Raw genomic sequence first — 20,754 nt, forward strand, 5'->3', positions numbered from 1 at the left:
TCCGCTGGCAGAGCAGACTGGATCTGTTCCTCAGTGCCCGCCCGCCTGTCCTGTCACACAGGCTAATGCTCCCTCCTGCGACCGTCTGGAGGATCTGGCCTCGCTGGTGTACCTCAATGAGTCCAGCGTCCTGCACACGCTGCGCCAGCGCTATGGTGCCAGCCTGCTGCACACGTACGCCGGCCCCAGCCTGCTGGTCCTCAGCCCCCGGGGGGCCCCCGCTGTGTACTCGGAGAAGGTGCAGCCCCCCTCAGCTACGATGTGGCCCCACAGACCGCCCCCCCATCCCCTACCCCCTGCCCACTTTCCCCGACTGTACCCCTTCCCCTTGGCATCCCACGGGGCTCCCATCCACTCTCACAGTGGCCTTGGGAAGAGGAGTCATTTCAAGGGGTGGGGACAGAAGCCCCCCCCGACCTCTCACAGAGGCCAGGACTTGGCTGGTATCTGCATTTCCATGCATGACCTTAGCCTCAGAACCTTCTGGCTCCCCTGGAGTGAAAAGCCCAGAAAGATGTGGACCTTGGGGGTGAGGGCTGTCCGTGTGGAGCCGGCTAAGAGCGCCCATCCCTTCCTTCCGTCCCTCTTGCGCCCAAGGTGATGCACATGTTCAAGGGGTGTCGGCGGGAGGACATGGCCCCCCACATCTATGCCGTGGCCCAGACCGCATACAGGGCGATGCTGATGAGCCGTCAGGACCAGTCCATCATCCTCCTGGGCAGTAGTGGCAGTGGCAAGACCACCAGCTGTCAGCATCTGGTGCAGTATTTGGCCACCATCGCAGGCACCAGCGGGAATAAGGTGTTTTCTGGTGAGGCAGGGGCAACCGGGGAAACAGAATGGGCTGGAGAGGGGTGTGGGGGTGGAGGCCCCGCCGAGGTGCCAACTCTTCTTCTCCCTGACCTCTCCGTGTCCACAAAACCCCGCGATCCTCAGCAGTCTGGTCTAAGTCACTGAGCCTTCAGGTGCTGGAGGAGCAGCCATGGGCTGGGCCTCCCATTCTCCCTGGGCCTCTGGAGCCTGTGGCTGGGGGCAAGCTGCCCGTGGCTTTCCTGATGGGCCCTGGGCCTGTCTTCTGCAGTGGACAAGTGGCAGGCTCTGTACACCCTCCTGGAAGCCTTTGGGAACAGCCCCACCATCATGAATGGCAACGCCACCCGCTTCTCCCAGATCCTCTCCCTGGACTTTGACCAAGCCGGCCAGGTGGCCTCAGCCTCCATTCAGGTGAGGGGACACCCAGGGTAGTAAGAGATTGGCTGCCTGATTTCACGCCCTAGAAATCAGACTGTCTCCTGCACCTCCTTTTCCTGGGATTCTTCCCTAACGAGATGGACCCTGGGCCTGGCAGGGCTGGCCTACTTTGCCCTGAGCCTCCACATTCTGCTCCACTGTGCCTCCTGCCCTGCATGGGGCACGGCTCAGCTTCCTGCCCATCCTGGGGTTGCCCGCACCCTAGTTGGGGCCCTGGCCCCTGCTCAGGGGTTTCTCTCAGGCTGATTCACTGACAGGCAGGGCTGGCCTGTCAGTAAAGTAAGGCCCAGCTGAGGCTGATTCGCTTCCATGCTAATGAAGTATCTCACCACAAAGTGTCCAGCTCCCCAAGAAGACTGTGCCTGGAGGCTGGGCGGGGTGGCAGGGCCTGTGTTCTTCCCTGGCTCTGGTGTCTGCCCCAGGTTTGACCATGAGGTGAGCACCTGGAGAATCAGATGCAGCCACTCGCTCCCATGGGCCTGGTTCTTTCTGGTGTGGGTGGGAGAAGCTTGACCTGGCACTGCCTCCTTGCCTACATACCCTCTATGCTGTGCCACAGACGATGCTTCTGGAGAAGCTGCGTGTGGCACGACGCCCAGCCGGTGAGGCCACATTCAATATCTTCTACTACCTGCTGGCCTGTGGGGATGGCACCCTCAGGTGAGATGGGACAGAGAGAACAAGGAGGGTGCTCTGGGCTCCCACCCACTGACAGCTCCTGGGCTTTGCCACTTGATTGCATCCCGTGCCGGTTGTTTATTTCGTGCCTGCCATGTGTTAGGCTCTGAGCTAGGCCCTGGGGATGGCAAGATGAATGAGCCATAGGCCCTGCCCAGCGGGAGCTCCCTGGCCCCAGACATGGGGGACCTGGCTATGTGTGAGGGGCACCATTGACCCTTCAGCGTTCCCAGGGCCTAGCTAGGATCTGTGCTCCTGGGAAGCCAGATCTGGAGAGGAAAGCACACCGAGATGCAGGTGGTCAGAGGCTTGCCCGCAGTTACACAGCTAGTATGGGGCTAAGCAGGTGTTTGAGTCCACACAGGGGCCAAAAAACCAAGCCTTTTCCAGTGCCCTCCATGCTGGCCTCCCTGCATCCACGTTGGCTCCTCCGCCAGGCTCTTCCCTTTAGACCTTCGGGCTTGCTGTCTGTGTCCACTGAGAAGAGGATAAATGTAACGCTGAGCAAGCAGCCCAGGGCACTATTGTCTTGAGCTCTCCTTGTCACTGAGGGCACGGTCTCAGTCCTGGCTGGACTCACCCTTCGGGCGGTTTCCCTGCTCCCTTCCAGGGGTCTGTCTGGACACTCTCACCAGGGCCTTCTGTGACCTGTCCTAGGGAGGCCAGTGCTCTGACCTGGTGTCCAGGCCAATTAGGAAAGGCCATAGCAGCTGGCCTGACAGGAGGGCATGATAGGCAGACAGGACTGAGTCTGGAAGCGGAGTCTCTGTCTCCAGCCTGGCAGGGAGATGGACTTGGCATGGGGACCAAGCACTGTGCTGATGCCTCGTTTGTACCCCTAGGACAGAGCTCCACTTGAACCACTTGGCAGAGAACAATGTGTTTGGGATTGTACCACTGGCCAAGGTGAGGGGCCTATGGGGACGGGTTGGCAGCCCTGGGCCTTGGGGTCGGAGAAGCTTGGAATGTCCTGGAGTGCCTCATGGGAATAGCAGGAGCCCAGCCCAGGCTGGGCGGCTCTACTCTAGCTTGGCCGCCCTGATGGTCCAGCAACATGGGAGATACCAGAGGGACAGCCCCTCTGAGATCTGGTGCCAGTGTGCCCATCTGTCGCTGCAGCCTGAGGAGAAGCAGAAGGCGGCTCAGCAGTTCAGCAAGCTCCAGACGGCCATGAAGGTGCTGGGCATCTCCCCCGACGAGCAGAAAGCCTGCTGGCTCATCCTGGCTGCCATCTACCACCTGGGGGCTGCAGGCGCCACCAAAGGTAACGGGCAGTGGATCCCAACAGCCTAGCGGGTCACCTGGGAGAGCTTGTGGGGGCCCAGTCCACTTCCAGTTTGTCCTGGCCCAGCACAGACTCACCTGTTATCAGACACCCCTCTTTGGCTTGTGCCTCTTCCCCGTCCCCTTCATCAGAGCAGAAGTCTCCAAACCCCTGGAGAAGCGTCTCTGCCAAGGATGGCCAGAGGCCCGGACTGAGGTGGCAGTGACCGGGAGCGCTGTGAAGAGCAGGGGGCTTGGGGGTTTGGAGGCTGAGGGGAAAGAGAAGGGCACTAACTCAGAGCAGTCCCCCTGGAATAACTCTCCTTCTTGTTCCCTTTCTGACAGAGGCCCCCGAGGAGCAAGCGGGTAACTGACCTTGACCCCGTCCTGGGGTGTAGGGGCCACCTTGCCCCCTCTTGGTGCTTGCCCTGGGCTCTCTCTGGGGGCTGGGCTTGTTCTATCATAGCAGAGGACACTGGCCTGGGAGAAGCCCCAGGGTTGAGGGTGGAGAGGGTGCTTACTGGCAGTGGGGCTTCTCAGAGTCCCAGGAATAGCTGTTTCTACCTGTTTTGCATTCAGATCCTGGAATCTCTCAGGATGCCCTCCATGGGGCTTACGTGGGGAAGGGTGTGTTGCTTCCTGGGGCTTCCCAAGGCCAGTTTTCCCTCAATCTTCCCTTCTCTCCACTGGTTTGGTAGTAGGTGCCTCTTTCTCTTGCATGTCAGGGTAGAGGCCACTAGGGGGCAGCAGGCACCGTGGTATTGAATGGGCTGCAGCTTCAGCATCAGTGCTTGGGGTCTTGAGAAGGGCTGGAGCTTGGTCTGGCTTGGAAGAGCTCCTTTGCCTTCCTCTGAGATTACATTGATGGTCAGATGCTCTGAGTTCCTCTTCACCCCTTTCTCCTCCAGTTTAGGGAAAGGGATGCTGCTTCTGAACAGCACCTTGGGCATTGGCTTCATCTTCCTCTGGGATATGAAGGGCCCCAGGCTGTCAGCAGGAGTGAGGAACTGCTGGTGGGTGGGAGGGTGGGTGGGTGCATGGAGGAACATGCGTCTGGGTGTTAGGTTCCTTGTGATCCCAGCAGGTTACATCCCTGCCAAAGAGGAAGCAGGCTCTGAGTTAAGGAAGTTGTCTCCACACTTGTAGGTGGGCAGGTGGGTGGCTGTGTGGCTGTGTCTTGAGGAAGTTCTTTCACTCCAAGGAGGTAACAGTGCAGGTTTCCTGTAACCCTACTCAGCGCTGACTGCAGGTGGAGAGCTCTGGGTGCGTCAGTACGTGGACCTTGTTGAGCAGTGTCTGTTACCTCCTCAGAGCTTCCAGTATTTTCTGGGTTGGGGGGGGAGGGTGTGTGCCCATGTATGTGTGATAGAAAGTCTTTGCAGGTCTCTTTCCTTGTGTGTCAGTGTGATCACATCCATAAACGTAATCCTTTGAGGCTGTGAATGTGTGCGTGCGTGTGTGTGTGTGTGTTTGTGTTTCTGAGCCTGAATGGGGTTGTGTTTTCTCTCCTGCTCATCTTCCCAAAGCCCCACCCCCACGGGCCCTTCCACTGGGCCTGGCAGGCTCAGCTGATGACTGTTTGCTAACATGCTGTTTTTCTTTGCATGCTGCATGCTGGTCCTTTGCCTTACAGAAGCTGCCGAAGGTAAAACCTTGTTTCTTGTTAGCTTTCCCTAATTGCCGCGATTAGACACGTGTTGGCTGAGGCGCGTCTGCCCGCGTGGGCTGTTCCCTCTCCCCTGCAGTTTTTGCTCGCCTCTCCACTGTTGGGCCACCGTGGATGTTTGCGGTCTCCCCTGGCGGACGCATTCGGGAGGGTCCTAATGCGTCCAAGGAAGGGGGAGACACCAGTGCTCTCCTGATACTCCCCCCCAGGCACAGGCAGTTCTTGTGTTCATCCTAGGTGGGCTGGCTCATGCTCTGTCCTTCCCCACGTTGGCGCCTGGAGCCAAGCCCTCTAAAGGGGTTTTTGCAGCCGATTGGGAGCCCTCTGGTGGCCGCAGTGTGGCGTTACCTCCTCTTTTAGGACCTGCTCGTTCTCTCCAACCCCAAGGGACACAGGAAGCACAGGCAGCTGCTGGCTCTCCCTGTTTTGCCTGAAGCCCTGCTGGTGTCATCAGGGCTCGTTTTTGTCCCTCTGGAAGATGCCTGCTCCCTAGTGCTATGGGCGCAAGGGAGCTGAAGGGCACAGTGGTCAGCAAACAGTCTAAGGAGGAAGACCCACCATGTCAGGTCCTTTTTTCTACCCCATAGCTGGGCGCAGGCAGTTTGCCCGCCACGAGTGGGCCCAGAAGGCTGCGTACCTGCTGGGCTGCAGCCTGGAAGAGCTCTCCTCGGCCATCTTCAAGCACCAGCACCAGGGCGGCACCCTGCAGCGCTCCACCTCCTTCCGCCAGGGCCCCGAGGAGAGCAGCCTGGGGGATGGCACAGGTACCCGAGCCCCTTGGCTGCTGGATGTGATCGGAGGCTTCTTCCTGGGCTCGTTGCCATCTCTGGGGTGGGCAAACTCCTGGGGTGAATAGATGCTCCCATTAGGGGGAGAGGCCCAGCCCCAGGGCCCCATGCTGCCTTGGCCTGGGTGGGTAGGGAGCACACCCAGGTGGGGAGTCCCAGGGACCTGGAGATAGAACTGACCCTCCTGCCCACAGGCCCCAAACTGAGTGCACTGGAGTGCTTGGAGGGCATGGCTTCCGGCCTCTACAGCGAGCTCTTCACGCTTCTCATCTCCCTGGTGAACAGGTGAGTGCCAGGCAGGGCCTAGGAGCTCTCATCTTGCTGCCTTGACAAAGGTGGGGTTGATGCCTTTGTGCTTGTGTGATTGCTGAGGCAGAGCCATCCTCCACCAGCAGAGGGCTCACTGTCCCCGCAGGCAGGAGAGGCCATTCCTCCCCACGGGTCCTGGGCACCTGGGTGGGGATGGGGATGGGGGCGGGGTGAGCTACCTGGGCACCGGGGGCACTGCCCTGGGCAGCTCTGACCCAGGCTCTCCCTGTGAAGGGCTCTCAAGTCCAGCCAGCACTCACTCTGCTCTATGATGATTGTGGACACTCCCGGCTTCCAGAACCCTGAGCAGGGTGGGTCGGCCCGCGGGGCCTCCTTTGAGGAGCTGTGCCACAACTACGCCCAGGACCGGCTGCAGAGGCTCTTCCACGAGCGCACCTTTGTGCAGGAGTTGGAAAGATACAAGGAGGTAGCACTTGACCTTGCCCCTGCCGCCTAACACCCCCCAGGCTCACCTACTGGCCTTGGCACCCTCAGTGGTGGGGGGGAGGCATCTGTGGATGCAGCAAGGTACCCCCTTCCCTGCTGGCTGCTCCCTTCCCAGCCCTTTACCCTCTGACATTTATGTCCCCCAGTGGTCTCTGGAGCAGGACGCTTTTCCTGCCCAGGCTACATGCTTTCCTTATGGAGAGTTTGCTCTCCAAGAAGCCGAAGGTGCATTCAGGGTCCCTGGGAGCCCCTCTTTGCCCACCTTCAAGGCACCTGCCTAGGCCCTGTGAACTGCCACCGTGCAGTTCCTGCCTCCACGTGTGTCGGGCCTGGCCTTCCCTGTCTCCTGAGCTGTTGGGATGGTGACTGATTATTTAGCCCCCCGCCCCCATAAAAGGGTGTCCCGGATGGATCTGGAAATCCTACCTCATGTGGAGGTGAGTTGAACGAGCTGGGGAGAATATTTATCTCGGGTGAGAGAAGATTCAGGAGGAAAGTGACAGTTGTCTTCAAGTATTTCAAGGATGAGTGTGTGAAATCGAGAGTGGTCTTACTCCACGTAGCCTAATCAGCAGGTGGGAGTAACAGGAGTGTGTACGTGACTTTAGCTCGCTGTGAAAGGAGGTTAGGAGAAGGTTAGCTGTCCAAAGACACAACGCGGGGCTTCCCTGGTGGCGCAGTGGTTGAGAGTCCGCCTGCCGATGCAGGGGACACGGGTTCATGCCCCAGTCCGGGAAGATCCCACATGCCGCGGAGCAGCTGGGCCCGTGAGCCATGGCCGCTGAGCCTGCGCATCCGGAACCTGCGCTCCGCAATGGGAGAGGCCACAACAGTGAGAGGCCCGCGAACCACACACACACACAAAAAAGACACAATGCTGTGCCTTGAGAGGTGGTGAGCATCTGTCAGTCGGGCTGTTGGATGGGAGCCCCTGCTCGGATGGGACATTGGACTTGCTGACCCCAGCATCCCCACCTGGCCTGCTCATAGGGCTGCACCCCACACACGGCCCTGTGCTCACTACCTCCCCACCTTCCTAGGAGAACATCGAGCTGGCATTTGACGACTTGGAGCCAGCCACAGATGACTCTGTGGCCGCCGTGGACCAGGCCTCCCATCAGTCCCTGGTAGGAATTCCAGGGAGGGCCTGGGCTGGCCTTTTCTTGCCCTTCCCATTCCTCTCCCTTGGTAGAGCCCTCCCCATATGAGCTGCTGCTGGGTGGGGACACTATGGGTTGGGGGGCCCAGCAGTCAGGCCCAGACACCAAGCGCTTTCGAGCTGTGTGCCCTTTCCCTTGGCTGTCAGCCAGTCTGGCCAGGAAGGTGGCACTTCCTTCTGCCCTGGTGCAGTGGGGAGCACCACCCATGGGTGAGCTCAGGCCCTGTGCCAGCCGTGCCTCAAGTGTGTCTGCCAGGAGCCCTGTTACCACTTCCTCAGTGGAGAGGGCCTGTGGACCCAGAGGACATAGTCATCCCCTCCCATTGTCCCCAAGTAGAGGACCGGTGCAGCCTAGCAGAGCAGGGTGAGGAGGTGGCATTCACCCAAACACAGAAACAGTACCCAGATATAAAATGCCCACTGAGGGGCTGTGTGGGTGTGAGTCCTCACCCCTCAATCTGGGGATGGTCTTTGTCACCCTTTGGGCAAGCGTCTTGGGCACCTTGCTGCCTGGGGGACTGGCTGCCTGATGAGCACTTGGCATTTGGCAATTGTCTTCAATTAGGGAAGTTGCATAAGGCGCTTTATTGGAGAATTGGCATTTTTGCCAGGTTGCTGATCTCCCTCCTCTGCTTTGAGTCCCACCTCTCTCTCCCTCCTCCCTGCAGGAAGGCCCTGGCCCAGGGGGTGGGGCCCCGGGAGAGTGAGTGTCCCCCTGGGACAAGTGCTTAAAGTGCCCAAGTCCCACATCTCCCCAGGGAAGCTGGCTTTTCTTCCTGACACCTAGGCCCCTGCCAAGGCCTCCCTCGAGAGCCTTTGCCATTCCCAGGAGGTGTGGGAAAGTTGAACGGCTGGCTTAGGAGCAGCAGTGGGTCAGATAGTGTGTTTGGATGGGGCTTGGCCATCCCTTCCCTCCTTTGCTCTCCCCTTTCTGATGGGCCTCGGCATCGGGCAGCTGCACCTCCGGGCACGGGGGCCCCTCAGTGCCCGGCCTGCCACTCACCAGCCAGTGGCTTCTTGCTCATTCCTGCCATACAGCTCCAGCTGCTCGGAGGCCTTAGTTGCCCGTCGGTCCTTGGCCACCTTCTGTGTCCTCCTGGGCAGCACACAGACTCCCTTGGGCAGCTTGGGTCAAAGAGGGAAAAGGGCACTTCTCTTACTTCTCTTGTCCCCAGTCCCTAGAGGCCAGGCCAGAGTCCTTCTTGCCCAAGGAAGACCTGGGAATTCCATAGAAAAGGCACCTTCACACCTAGTTGTTTGGCTTGCATGGGGAATTAGACATCAGAATTCAGTATTTTCACCTTCTCTTGAAAAACTGGAGGATTTACCAACACTAGGCCAACGTTCTTCCAGGACAGCAGTCGGCTGCTGCTGGGTGGCGGCTGTCTCCTTTAAATGGGGACACCTGCTCTCCGGTCACCCCAGCTCTGCCCATTTTGGCTGCCACAGCCATTAAGTCAACTGTCTTAGGCTTTTGGCACTTGAGTTTATGACCCTGTAGTGACGCCACCTGCAGTGCTCCGAGCCCTCTCTGGGTTCTCCCCTCTCGGGGCGGGGAACCAGGGTTAATCGCAGCTGTCTCTTATTGACAGCTTCCTCTGGGCCATGCCCTGTGCTCAGGGCCTTAAAGACCTTATCTCCTTTAACCTGCGTGGGAGGTGATGCCCAGAGAGTGAGGGCAACAGGGGGCTCACCCAAGCCCCCCTGATCTCCAAGGGGTTGAGGATGGAGGAGAGGCTCTGGATGTGAGCTTGCGTCAATAAGAAGCCTTCAGTCTTTGGGGACTTAGGACACAGGTCCTAGGAATCATATTGTGCCGTGGGCTTCTCTCTCTGATCTCTTTCTGGCCCCTCTTTCTCCTTGCTGGCCACCTGCTCCACAGAATGTCAGCCATGAGGGGCAGGAGTTGTAGCGTGTGTATCTGTGTAACGTGCTTATGGTGTGAGGTCGGGACCACAGGTCCTAGCCCCCTTCACACAGCTCCATGTGGCACTGCCGGATTTCTTTCCTTCTGCATAGGTCCGCTCGCTGGCCCGCACGGATGAGGCGAAGGGCCTGCTATGGTTGTTGGAAGAGGAGGTGCTGGTGCCAGGGGCCACTGAGGACGCCCTCTTGGAGCGCCTTTTCTCCTACTATGGCCCCCAGGAAGGTGACCGAAAAGGTAGGTGGCACCCCTGGAGGGCAGCGCCTCTGCTTCCTCTCCTGAGAACCCATTTATGTATATGTGGGTCCAGTTGGCACTGCCTGGGGGGCTCACTGAGTCCATGGGCTTTTGGGGGACCTGTGCCCTGATGACCTGAACCTTGCTTGCTCCTCCCTCAGGCCAAAGCCCCCTCCTGCGCAGCAGCAAACCGCACCATTTTCTCCTGGGCCACAGCCATGGCACCAACTGGGTGGAGTACAACACGGCTGGCTGGCTGAGCTACACCAAGCAGAACCCGGCCACCCAGAACGCCCCCCGGCTCCTGCAGGACTCCCAGAAGTAAGAACACCACTCCGTCCACCCGCCCTGGTTTTCTCTTCTTGCTGTGTGAGGGTTTCTCTGTAGTGTCTCTGTCAGGTGTGGGACGTGCAGCCCCAGCCCAGATAACCCAGGCCCCTGGCCACGGTGACCTAGGAGCTGGGAAAAGGAACGGCCTCTACTGCTGCCTGAATGTTACTTCTTTCCCTCCTTTACCTCCCCTCCTCTGGCAGAAAAATCATCAGCAACCTGTTTCTGGGCCGGGCGGGCAGCACCATGGTGCTCTCAGGCTCCATTGCGGGCCTGGAGGGCGGCTCACAGTTGGCGCTGCGCCGGGCCACCAGCATGCGGAAAACCTTCACCACAGGGATGGCGGCTGTCAAGAAGAAGTCCCTGTGCATCCAGATTAAGCTGCAGGTGGTGAGTGTGCCAGTGCAGGCCCTGGGGCACTTCCCGACCGCTGGCAGGTGGCCGGGGCCTTCTGGGCACACTCAGGTCACCAGTGCTCACTCAGCATCCCACTCACCTTGATTGCTGCTGGTGGGGTCCTCTTGCAGTGCTACCCCCTGTGCGTGGCCCCTCCCCGGGCCTAGTACGGGCAGGGTTGTCCAGGCTTAGCACGTCCTGCCCAGCCAGCGGTGGGACACCTGCCATCCTGCGCAGAGTGGAGATGCTGGCGCCAGTCCCTGGTCTCTTGGCTCGGGCTGTCAGAGCCCACTGAAGGCTGTCCCTTCCCCCTTGGCAGGACGCCCTCATTGACACCATCAAGAAGTCAAAGCTGCATTTCGTGCATTGCTTCCTGCCTGTGGCAGAGGGCTGGGCGGGGGAGCCCCGTTCCGCCCACTCCCGCAGAGTCAGCTGCAGCAGTGAGCTGGACCTGCCCCCGGGAGACCACTGCGAGGCCGGGCTCCTGCAGCTGGACGCGCCGCTGCTCCGCGCCCAGCTTCGAGGCTCCCGCCTGCTTGATGCTGTGCGCATGTACCGCCAAGGTGGGGCCCCTTCCCTCTCAAGTCCTACCCCCCCTTCCTAGAGCCGCCCCTGCCCCTCCCCACCTCCCTAACAGGGCCTGTGGGGCTAGAGGGGTGCTGCTCCCCCCCATCTCCGACTGGCCCTAGATCTCTCGTCTCTGCTGCTCCCTCCTCTGGGGGTCTCTCCTTGCATCTCTCCAGCCCAGTGTTTTCCTTTCTCTTTTTCTTGCCAGCCTGCTGGCCATCCTCTCCCTTCCACATTCCAGCCCTCCTCATCCCTTCCCCTCCCCAGCCCACATGCCCTGTTCCTACAGCTCCCTCCTTCCACCTTCCCTGGTTTGGACGGGTCACCTCTGCCCACAGCAGCAGACTCAGTGTCCTCGTGGAGCAACTGCCTCTAAGAGTGGGCCAGCCCCGCAATGAGAAATGAAGTGCTAAATCTTTCTGAAGAACTTAAAATTCCCAAGAAAGGTCAGACAGACCCTTTTTATGGACCCACCTGGACGAGGGGCCAGACAGGACGATAACAATAGTAGTTAACGTCCTTAGAGCATTTACGGTATACCGGACACTGTTCTAAACTCGTCCCACACTGTAACTCCTTTAATCCTCCCAACACCTTCATGAGATGTAGGTACTAGTATCATCCCCAGATGAGGTGACTGAGGCTCAGAGAGGGTAAGTAGCTTGCCGAAGGTCACACAGCGCGTGAGTCGCAGAGCAGGATTTGACCTAAACAGACCAGTTTCTGAGTAGGTTTTCGTTGGCCTGAAAAGTTACGAATTGCCAGGTTTCCGCCCTTTTCTCCCTTAGCTAGAAGAGCATGCAGGCTCCCACCGACCCGCAGCCAGGTCCCCTTGAGGCATTCCACAGGGGCACCGTCACTTTTCCTTAGCAGCCAAAGCCAGGAAACGGGCTCCCAGCCCTGCTCTGAATAAATCATCGATCTGTCCCCACGTCTCGATAAGGAGTTGCTGTTTATTATTTCAAAACCAGATTGTTACCGCCCTGAACCAAAATCAATGTGCTTTACTCAGACAAGCAGATCGATGAGGCCAGCCGCAGCAGACCCCCTCTCCGCCCCCAGCCGCCAGCCCCCATCAATGGCGCTGATGATTAATTAAGATGCCAGGCGTCCAGACCTGCTATCCCGGCCCATCAATTTAATTGCAATTCAGATACGATCAATAGCTCACTTTGTCTTGGCCCCTCAGTGGCCCCCGCCTCCTGTTTCAATCATCAGGCACATGCATCAGCCCCATCTCGCAGGTGGAGGGCTTCCCAGAGCCAGCCAGGCCGCTGAGGTGGAGCGAGCCCCCAACGGGTTGTCAGGAGCCTGGGTTTGGAGTCCAGCTCCGCCTCCAGCCGCAGCCTTTGTGACCCCGAGCAAGCCAGTCACTCCCCCTCTCAGGCCTCAGTTTCCACGTCTGGAGGCTGAGTTATATCTGGTCTAAGACCTCTTTTTGGTTTGAAATTCTGTGATTCCATAAGAGTGGGTCTCTTGATCCACTGCCATGGGCTCTGGTGTCATCGGGGTGCCTCAGGGTTACCTCTCGCTGGCCACAATCCTGACCTTGCCCCAGCCTCAAGCCCAGACAATAGGGAATCTCTGTTAGAGGTAACACTCTTTAGGGAAAGGGAATCTACAAGCCTTTTTGGTGGCCCAAGGTCAGGAAGGAGGCAGGAAGGGAGCCCTTTCTGAACACCCACCAAGTGAGCCAAGCTGTGCTTTCTACACATTTTCCCATTTAAGCACCATGACTACCATGCGGGGTAAGTGGTAGGGCCCCCATTTACAGATGAGGAAACCGAGACTCAGAGAGGTTGAGTGACTGGTCCAAGGTCACATGATAGCAAGAGCCAGGGCAGGATTCCAACCTTAAGCCCTTGCACTTCTCCTCTCTGCTATTCTCCGATGCCCTATTTTCTTTTTTTTTTTTTTTTCTTATTAAGTCCTCAAAACATCCTTCTCTGGGTTATCACGGAGTCATAGATCTGGAGGCTAGAAAGCATCTTAGGGGTCATCCAGGCTCTTATCTCCATAGCATTCCTTCCAGGTGGTCGGCCATCCCCCGTTTGCATCCTCACTGACAAGGAAGTTGCTTCCTTCTAAAAGAACCTGTTCCCTGTTTAATCCCTGCAGTCCCAGCATGGGGCAGCCTGGTTGTCCTCCCGCCTCCTGTCCGTCGCCCCTGCCTCCTTCCTCTCCACACTCCTTTCCCGGGGCGACCTCGACTGCGGGCTCTCCTCCCCCCGCAGTCTTTTCCCTTTCAGGTGACTCTGCCTGGGCATCAGTGGTTGTTGGGGGCTCTGGGAGCAGGTGAGGCTGACGGGCCTGGCTCTGGGCCGCTCTCTCCCTAGGTTACCCTGACCACATGGTGTTTTCTGAGTTCCGCCGCCGCTTCGACGTCCTGGCCCCACACCTGACCAAGAAACACGGGCGCAACTACATTGTGGTGGATGAAAAGCGGGTAGGTCTGGGTCCCCACGGCCCTGCCAGACCCTCCTCCCTCTGCTCAGACCCCTCCAGGCAGCTGCCCTTCCTCCCCTAGAGAGAGAGCCAGGCTGGCTCTGGCTCAGGTGCCTGGTTTGGGCCAACCAGGGCCAGGCCAGGGACACACGGCAGCCAGGCTATGGCGGTGCGCTGGGGGGAAGGCAGCCCGGGGCACGGACGGACTGTAGGAATCACAGAAGGGCCACCCCCTTTAAAGGCCCGAGCTGAGGGTGCCTGCTGTCTGGTGAGCCAGACAATCACCCAAGAGCCTCCCAGGTGGCAGATTAGAACTAGTGTTTTGAGTGCCCCACGGGTAGCACCCGGGCCCCTCAACCTTGACCTCCACACCAGGGCCTAGTTCCTTCAGCAGGAAGCTGTCCAGGGGAGGGGCAGGCATCCCTCCTCGGAGGAAGATTGATGTGGCAACACCTTCCTGGTGCCAGGGTGAGCCTAAGGCTCCCAGGGCAGGCCCCTTGTCAGCCAGGTTGGTGAATTCCTGGCTGTGTGAAGGGATGTCTCCCTGCCGTTCTCGGCTGTCACCTTGACCCCCAGAGGCAACTCCTCAGAGAGCCAAAGGGCTCCTTGAGCCGAGGAACCCTCCTGCACTGTGCTCTGGCCTCAGGCACTCAGCCTGACTCGGAAGGCATCTCAGGCCTTAGGACGGCTCTCCTCAAAGAGAGACTGCTGTGCAGAACAGGGCAGGAAGCCCCCTGCCTCCTGCTGCCCCCCGAGTCACAGACCCACACTGATGGAGGCCTTAAAGACCTTCTCCCTACCCTCTCCATCCGGGACCTGCCAGTGTCCAGGGTGACCTTGGTGTGGCTCTAGATGACCCAGCCACACCCCCTTCTCTCTCACCCTTGACCTCCATTCCCACCTCCCCTTCATGGTTACATCCAGCGCCTCATCATCCCTGGAAATTCTCCGCTCCTGAACTCTCTCACCACAGCCTCCTACCTGTGACCCCATCTGACCCCTTTCTTCCTCTCAGGACACCCGCTCTATGACTCCATCAACACCGCTCATTTCTGGACCCCACTCGGTCATTCCCTTCTGACTTCACTTCCTTTTCCTCTCAGTCTCGACGCCGTGGTCCAGCCCTCCGGTCACTCGGCCTTCATCACCCTCAGCTCTCCTGAGCCTCCCATAGCACCTTCCCTGCTCAATCCCAGCCCTGAAGGGCCGCCTTTGGGTGTCTGCTCTCCTCGGCTTGGGGCTCCCAAAGGGCTGTGGGAGAAATTTATACAACTGCGGGGACTTGAATTCCTATAGGTTCACAGTCTCCAGGCTCACTGGACCCTTGGGCCCCATTTTCCACGTGCTCCATCCTTACCTGGCCCCTGTTCCGAGCTCCTTCTCTGCTATTCCATTCTCCGTCTTTCTCCTCAAATCCTCCCCCACTGCACCTTCCCAGCAGTCGACCTTGCCTCCAAACGCTAGTAAAACCGAGGCTCCAGCTTCCTCCTGCCTGTGTACACTCCTCTCCAGGTGCCTCCTTCTTCCCCAGCGCTCCTGTCTGGGTGGGACAGGTGTCCTCCCTCCCCTCGTCCAGTCCCTTCTTCCCGTGCTTCGGAACCCATTCCCTTTGGCCTCTCCGGAGACCTGCTCCATCAGCGATACGTCTTCTCTCTCTCCTGTTCTGCCGGCCTCTCCTTCTCTGCCGGCTCTTCTCTCAGCGGAGAAACGTTCCACAGACGTTACGTTCGGAAAGGAGCCTTCCGGGCTTCCCTGGTGGTGCAGTGGTTGGGGGTCCGCCTGCCGATGCAGGGCACACGGGTTCGTGCCCCGGTCCGGGAGGATCCCACATGCCGCGGAGCGGCTGGGCCCGTGAGCCATGGCCGCTGAGCCTGCGTGTCTGGAGCCTGTGCTCCGCAACGGGAGAGGCCACAACAGTGAGAGGCCTGCGTACGGCAAAAAAAAAAAAAAAAAAAAAAAGGAGCCTTCCGTCAACCCTCCCTTGTGCCCTGCACCATCGACACTTAGTTTCCTCTTGCTGCCCCTGCCCCACTGCCATTCATTCCTCCACCGGTAGCTGCCTGGTTGCCACCCCTGACACCTGGGACTGGTCTTGTCCTCCCAAGCCCTCCATGTTGCCAGAGCTAATGGGCACTTTTCTGTGCTTCTTGCCAGCATGTGACTGTTGACAGCTCTGTTCTTTTTTTTTTTTTTTTTTGCGGTACGCGGGCCTCTCACTGTTGTGGCCTCTCCCATTGCGGAGCACAGGCTCCGGACGCGCAGGCCCAGCGGCCATGGTTCACGGGCCCAGCCGCTCCGCGGCACGTGGGATCTTCCCGGACCGGGGCACGAACCCGCGTCCCCTGCATCGGCAGGCGGACTCTCAACCACTGCGCCACCAGGGAAGCCCTGCTCTGTTCTTTTTGAAACATTCTCTGCTCAGCCTCTTTGATGCCGCTCCTGGTTTTCCCCTTGTCTCTCTGTTCTTTCCTTCTCAGTCCCTCTAAGCTTCCCTTCTTTCACATGCCCCTGAAATAAAGGTCTCTCTCTTCTTTAAGACTCCCTCCTTGGCCGTTATCTGTTTTCTGTCCTACGCCCTCTTCCTGGGCAACCTCATTCACGCCTATCACTTCAACTACCGCATATATATTGATGACTCCCACATCAATGCCTCTAGCCCAGGCCTCTCTCCCACTCCAGACGTGCATTTCTATCTAGCTGCTTTCTGGGCTGCTCTACCTGTACGCCTTTATAGTACCTCAAACTCAGCACGCCCACACCAAACTGATTATATCTCCTCCCAAACCTATTCTTTCTCTTGTATTGCCTACCTTGGAGAATGGCACCAGTAACTAATTACCACACAAGTCAGAAACCTCCATGTGTCCCTACCTTCCTCCCTCTCGTCTAACCCTCCCCCACATCGGGCAAGGCTTCATCTCCTTAAGGCCTCTCGCATCTCCCCCTCCTCTCCGCCCTTTGGGTCAGGCTCTAGCCTTCTCTCCTGTGGATTCCTGCCTAAGGGGTCCATGCATCCTCCACTCATGTGCCGGTGGGATTTCTATCAAGAGCAACTCTGACCATGCCCCTCCCCGAGAGAACCGTCCAGGGGCTCTTGGAGCGCACAGGCTCATCTGCTTTGGCCCCTGCCCACCTATCTACTTGCCCCTTAACTGCTGCCCTCCCCACTCTCCAGTTATACTGAACTACTTGGAGTTTCCTCGGTGCTCCCTGCTGTGTTATGCTTTCAGGCCTTTGCGCGTGCTAGTCCCTCTGCCTGAGATGCCCTCACCCCTACTTTGGCTAATTCTTACTTGTATCTAAAGACGGCACAAGCAACACCTCCTCCGGGTGCCTTCCACAGCTCCCTTGTCTGGCTTAGATGCCTCCTCCTCTGTGTACTTCACCCGTTTTCTTGTCTCGCTCCCCAACAAGAGAGCGTGTTCCTCTTGCCGTCATCTTTATATCCCCGGAATCCAGCGCGGGGCCTGACGCTGCGGAAGCCACCGAAAGTGCTCGCTGAATAAAGAGCGGAGCGAACGGAGGACGGGAAGGGCTGAGTGACTGGGCGAAGCCCTGCGTGGAGGTGGGGAGTCCCCGGGTGGGCTCCCTGACAGAGGCGTCTCTCTGTAGGCGGTGGAGGAGCTGCTGGAGTCCTTGGACCTGGAGCAGAGCAGCTGCTGCCTGGGGCTGAGCCGGGTGAGTTGTCCCTGCGGGAGGGCAGCCGCCCTCACTCTCTGCTCACACGCGTCCACATGGCTGCCCCTCCCCTCCCGCTCTCCCTGCTCAGTCCAACTCCAGGAGTCTCCTGGGGCCCCTGCCGGGTCTTGCCCCCGCCAGCCCCCTTCCCCACCACAGCCACGCTGGGGCTGCCTTTCCTCTCAAGCTGCCCCCTTCAGGGCTGGGGGCCAGGAAGTAAAATACTCCAGCTGCGGCAAACTTGACTCTCCCTCCCTCTGAATGCCTGGCTTGTTCAGTGCGAGGAACACCTCCGTGATGTCAGGACGGAGTGGGTCAGAAGGTGGCCCGGAATTGGCCTGAGTCCTGGTGTGGGGAATGGGGAAGACGGAAGGGGGAGCTGGGAGAGGCAGGAAGGCAGAGCCTCCTTGGGTGAGTCGTCTGGGGCTGCCAGGGTCCCAGAGAGCAAGCAGGGCTTGGTGAGGCTGTGCCGCCACCGCCCGTCCACAGGCCGAATTCCTCACCTGAATGGAACGCCGTGCATAAAAGGCAGGCACACCCGGCCCCAGGTGCCAGTCTGCCGCGTCGCTCCACACCAAAGGGCCAGCCGAGCGTCCCTCCCGCGGGGCAGGGAACCTGGGCACCCCTGTCTCCCGAGACTGGGAGGCTTGACAGGTGGCATCCACGTTTGTGCTTCAAGGGCCAAGGTGGGACGGAGAGCAGTGGGGAGCCACCGGGAGGGTTCTGGACTGCCTATCTGTCAGCAGAGAGGGAGGGAACTCGTGGGAGTATGAGGTGGAGGGGGGTGCTCGCAAAAAAAGTCTTGCGTATTGCTTGTCAGCTCTGTTCTCCCTGCCTTCTGAGTCATGGTTTTGGTTCCTCTGCCCCCGCCCTCACTGGGGATCCGTTTCCTGTCCCCTGCCTCTATCTTTGTCTGTGCTGTCCCTGGTTTCTCCTTTTCCTTTGGGCTGTGGCTGTCCCTGCTGGTCTCTATTCCTTGGTTTCAGATCCTGTTTTCTGCTTCTTTCCTTGTTCTCTGTGCCTCCTGTGGTCCCACCCTCTTTCCGTGTCATCTTTCTGGTTTTGGTCTCTGCCGTTGTGTGGCTCACCTTCTTGCTCTCCTCCTCCCCACCTGTCTCTAAGCTCAGGAGCGGCCAGCTGAGCTTCCTCCCTGGGAAGCCTGCAGTCAGATTTTTCACTGCAGCCTCTTGCTCTCTCCCTGGGTGGGCTCCTGTCAACTCTGGCAGGCCGAGCCACTGCTGGCTGGCCTTGGGGCTGGCACCTCCTCCAAGGTATGTCTTGGGGAGAAGAAGGCCTGTACAGACTGGTCCTCTTCCCAGCTGCCATCTCCGACTCTCTGCATCATCCCAGGTGCCTGGCTGAAACAGGAGAAACCCAGGGCCCACTCACGCTCAGAGCAGAATTAGGGGCAAAGTCAGATGTTTGCTGACATCTGGTTTGGGAAAGAAGTTTCAGGGCTTCTGGGATGTGGTTAGTACTGGCTGGTGAGTGAGGATTCCCTGTGTGTTTGTCCCACTGCTTCTGAGGAAAGGGGGTCTCAACCTGAGCCCGCAGGACCCTGAGGGTCCAGGCAAGGAAGTTGGGGTGTCTGAGAGCCTCCTGATGTTGTTTGTAAAATGTGTATGGATAGGTGTTTCACGGGGAGAGATGGCCCTGAGATGTCACCTAATACTCAAAAAGACTTAACCCCACAAACGTACAGCGGTTAAGAGAGGTTTGAGGCTCACTGCTCTAGACTCTAGACCATCCTTTCGCTTCTCGGTGTGTTTCTGGGCCTTTTTCCATCCCCCTCCCTGACACCTCACTTCTGCCTAGTCAGACTGACACTAGCATGTTGGCCCACCCTCTCGGGAGACTTGGGTCTCTCACACCCCCTGTGGAATCTCAGGCTCACACATTGTGGGAAACGGAGGCTCAGGTAGGGCTCGAGACCCACGGGAGATCCCAGGCGCTCAGCCCCGCGTGTTGCAGAGGGCTGAGCTGGCTCTCTCCCAGGCCAGCCTCGGGGAACTAGGTTCCTGCCAGAGGCAAAGCTTTCTCAGCAGAAAGTGCGGGCTGTCTCCCCACTTCTTCCCTGGAGGGAGGCCTGGGGACACCATGTCTGTTGGTTCTGAATGTTTCCCGCGGAGTTCACATCTTCTCTTTGCCCCACAAAAGGGAATTTTCTGTCTTCTGGGCGAGGTGGAGGTGGTGTATACCTAGATGGCCTTTGCCCTCTGCAAGGATACTAGTCTTTTTTTCACCTGACGATTCCCCCTCTTCTTCTCTTAGCACAAAACATTTTACCCAGTCCCAGCTCAGGGCACCGAAGAGTGAGAGGAAAGGCTGCGTGTGGGGACATCCAGCTGGTTCCTCTCACGCCTGCCTTCCAGCCCCCAAACCCGTGTGACAGGTCCCTCGCCTGGGCCAACCCTCACCCACCCCACTGGCTCTTTCACGAGATGAAACCTGGGTGTGGGGGCAGGGTGTTGGCACATGAAAGAGGAGACAGTCCGACATGAAACGGAGCCTGGAGGATGCAGAGGAGGGGCCCCCTCCCCGGCCTCCCCCTTCTCTGCACACTGCATCCTGGGCCTTTTCCTTCTTAAACACATACACCACCATCCGCCTGATCGCAGGCAGCTGGAGGCCAGAGGCGGCTGGAGCCTGTGGCTGGGCCTGCAGTGGCCGTGGGTACAGGGGCGTGGGCAGTGCTGCTGGCAGCCCTGGGGGAAGAAGCCACCATAGGTGTTGCTGAGGGGCGTCTCCCCATATGACCGGCCGCCGCCTCACGTCCTTCTTGTCCCAGATACCCTCCCTCCGGCCTCCCTCTCCTTTCATCTCTTTCCCACCTTGCTCCTCCCCTTCCAAAGCCTCCCCAGCCCGCAGCCTGGCCCTCCTCCCTCAGCCTCTTGCCTCCTCCCTCCTCGTAGACCCCGGGGTTTTCAGGCTCTTCCCAGGCCAAGGGCCACGCTCTGGGCCTGCTGGCTTTCTGTGCCAGCTGCTTGTTCCTCCGCCGGGTTGCCCCCAGCCCAGGCTCCCACCTTCACCTGGCCCGCTTCTCCACAGGTGTTCTTCCGGGCAGGCACACTGGCACGGCTGGAGGAGCAGCGGGATGAACAAACCAGCAGGAACCTGACCCTGTTCCAGGCAGCCTGCAGGGGCTACCTGGCCCGTCAGCACTTCAAGAAGAAAAAGGTGCTGCTCCAGGGACATCCCCGTCCCACTCCTCAGCCTAGATGGGCAGAGCTGAGCTCTTGGGGGGGGGGCTGAGGGGGGAGGGACACTCGAGGGAGCCTGCGGGCCAGGAGGCTGGTCGTGGGGCTATGAGTTATCGTTATCTGGGGGAGAAGAGGCTGGACGTCCCAGGGGCAGCATGCCCTGGGCCAGGGCAGGGGATGGACAGCTCCCGGTGCCAGCAAGAGTGCTCGTGTACCCAGCAATGGGGCTGTGTGGCCTGGTCCGAGGGCTAGGGTGGTGGGGAGCAGGGCCCGGGCAAAGGTGGGCTCTGGATCGTAGGCTGCTCCGTGAAGATTAAGGAGCTGCGTCAGCGACTCCTTTTCTTATTAGCAAGTCCATAAAACAGCCAGTACCGCCGACTCTTGTGTTTCAGCAAGATTAGGTTTTATAGCACATC

The 20,754-nt window shown here is 59.1% G+C and overlaps 1 protein-coding gene across 2 annotated transcripts in view; it reads left to right on the plus strand.

Annotated features, from left to right (window-relative positions):
* The window catches only part of MYO18A (myosin XVIIIA), a 96,218-nt gene that overhangs the window by 50,842 nt on the left and 24,622 nt on the right, over nucleotides 1–20,754 (plus strand). Inside the window, exons 6-23 of one of the 2 annotated variants that reach the window (XM_079724719.1) lie at nucleotides 62–238; nucleotides 598–811; nucleotides 1,082–1,224; nucleotides 1,811–1,911; nucleotides 2,772–2,835; nucleotides 3,049–3,193; nucleotides 3,538–3,558; nucleotides 5,425–5,622; nucleotides 5,841–5,931; nucleotides 6,190–6,382; nucleotides 7,443–7,529; nucleotides 9,581–9,722; nucleotides 9,884–10,043; nucleotides 10,256–10,442; nucleotides 10,768–11,011; nucleotides 13,352–13,461; nucleotides 17,073–17,138; nucleotides 20,187–20,315. In XM_079724719.1, coding sequence (XP_079580845.1) covers nucleotides 62–238; nucleotides 598–811; nucleotides 1,082–1,224; nucleotides 1,811–1,911; nucleotides 2,772–2,835; nucleotides 3,049–3,193; nucleotides 3,538–3,558; nucleotides 5,425–5,622; nucleotides 5,841–5,931; nucleotides 6,190–6,382; nucleotides 7,443–7,529; nucleotides 9,581–9,722; nucleotides 9,884–10,043; nucleotides 10,256–10,442; nucleotides 10,768–11,011; nucleotides 13,352–13,461; nucleotides 17,073–17,138; nucleotides 20,187–20,315 — 2,472 coding nt within the window. Of the gene's footprint in view, nucleotides 1–61; nucleotides 239–597; nucleotides 812–1,081; nucleotides 1,225–1,810; nucleotides 1,912–2,771; nucleotides 2,836–3,048; nucleotides 3,194–3,537; nucleotides 3,559–5,424; nucleotides 5,623–5,840; nucleotides 5,932–6,189; nucleotides 6,383–7,442; nucleotides 7,530–9,580; nucleotides 9,723–9,883; nucleotides 10,044–10,255; nucleotides 10,443–10,767; nucleotides 11,012–13,351; nucleotides 13,462–17,072; nucleotides 17,139–20,186; nucleotides 20,316–20,754 lie in introns of those variants that run through there. The other variant, XM_079724720.1, reaches the window with a different exon arrangement.

This window comes from Hyperoodon ampullatus, assembly GCF_949752795.1.
Source record: "Hyperoodon ampullatus genome assembly, chromosome: 19".
In the NCBI taxonomy this organism is placed as follows: Eukaryota; Metazoa; Chordata; class Mammalia; order Artiodactyla; family Ziphiidae; genus Hyperoodon; species Hyperoodon ampullatus.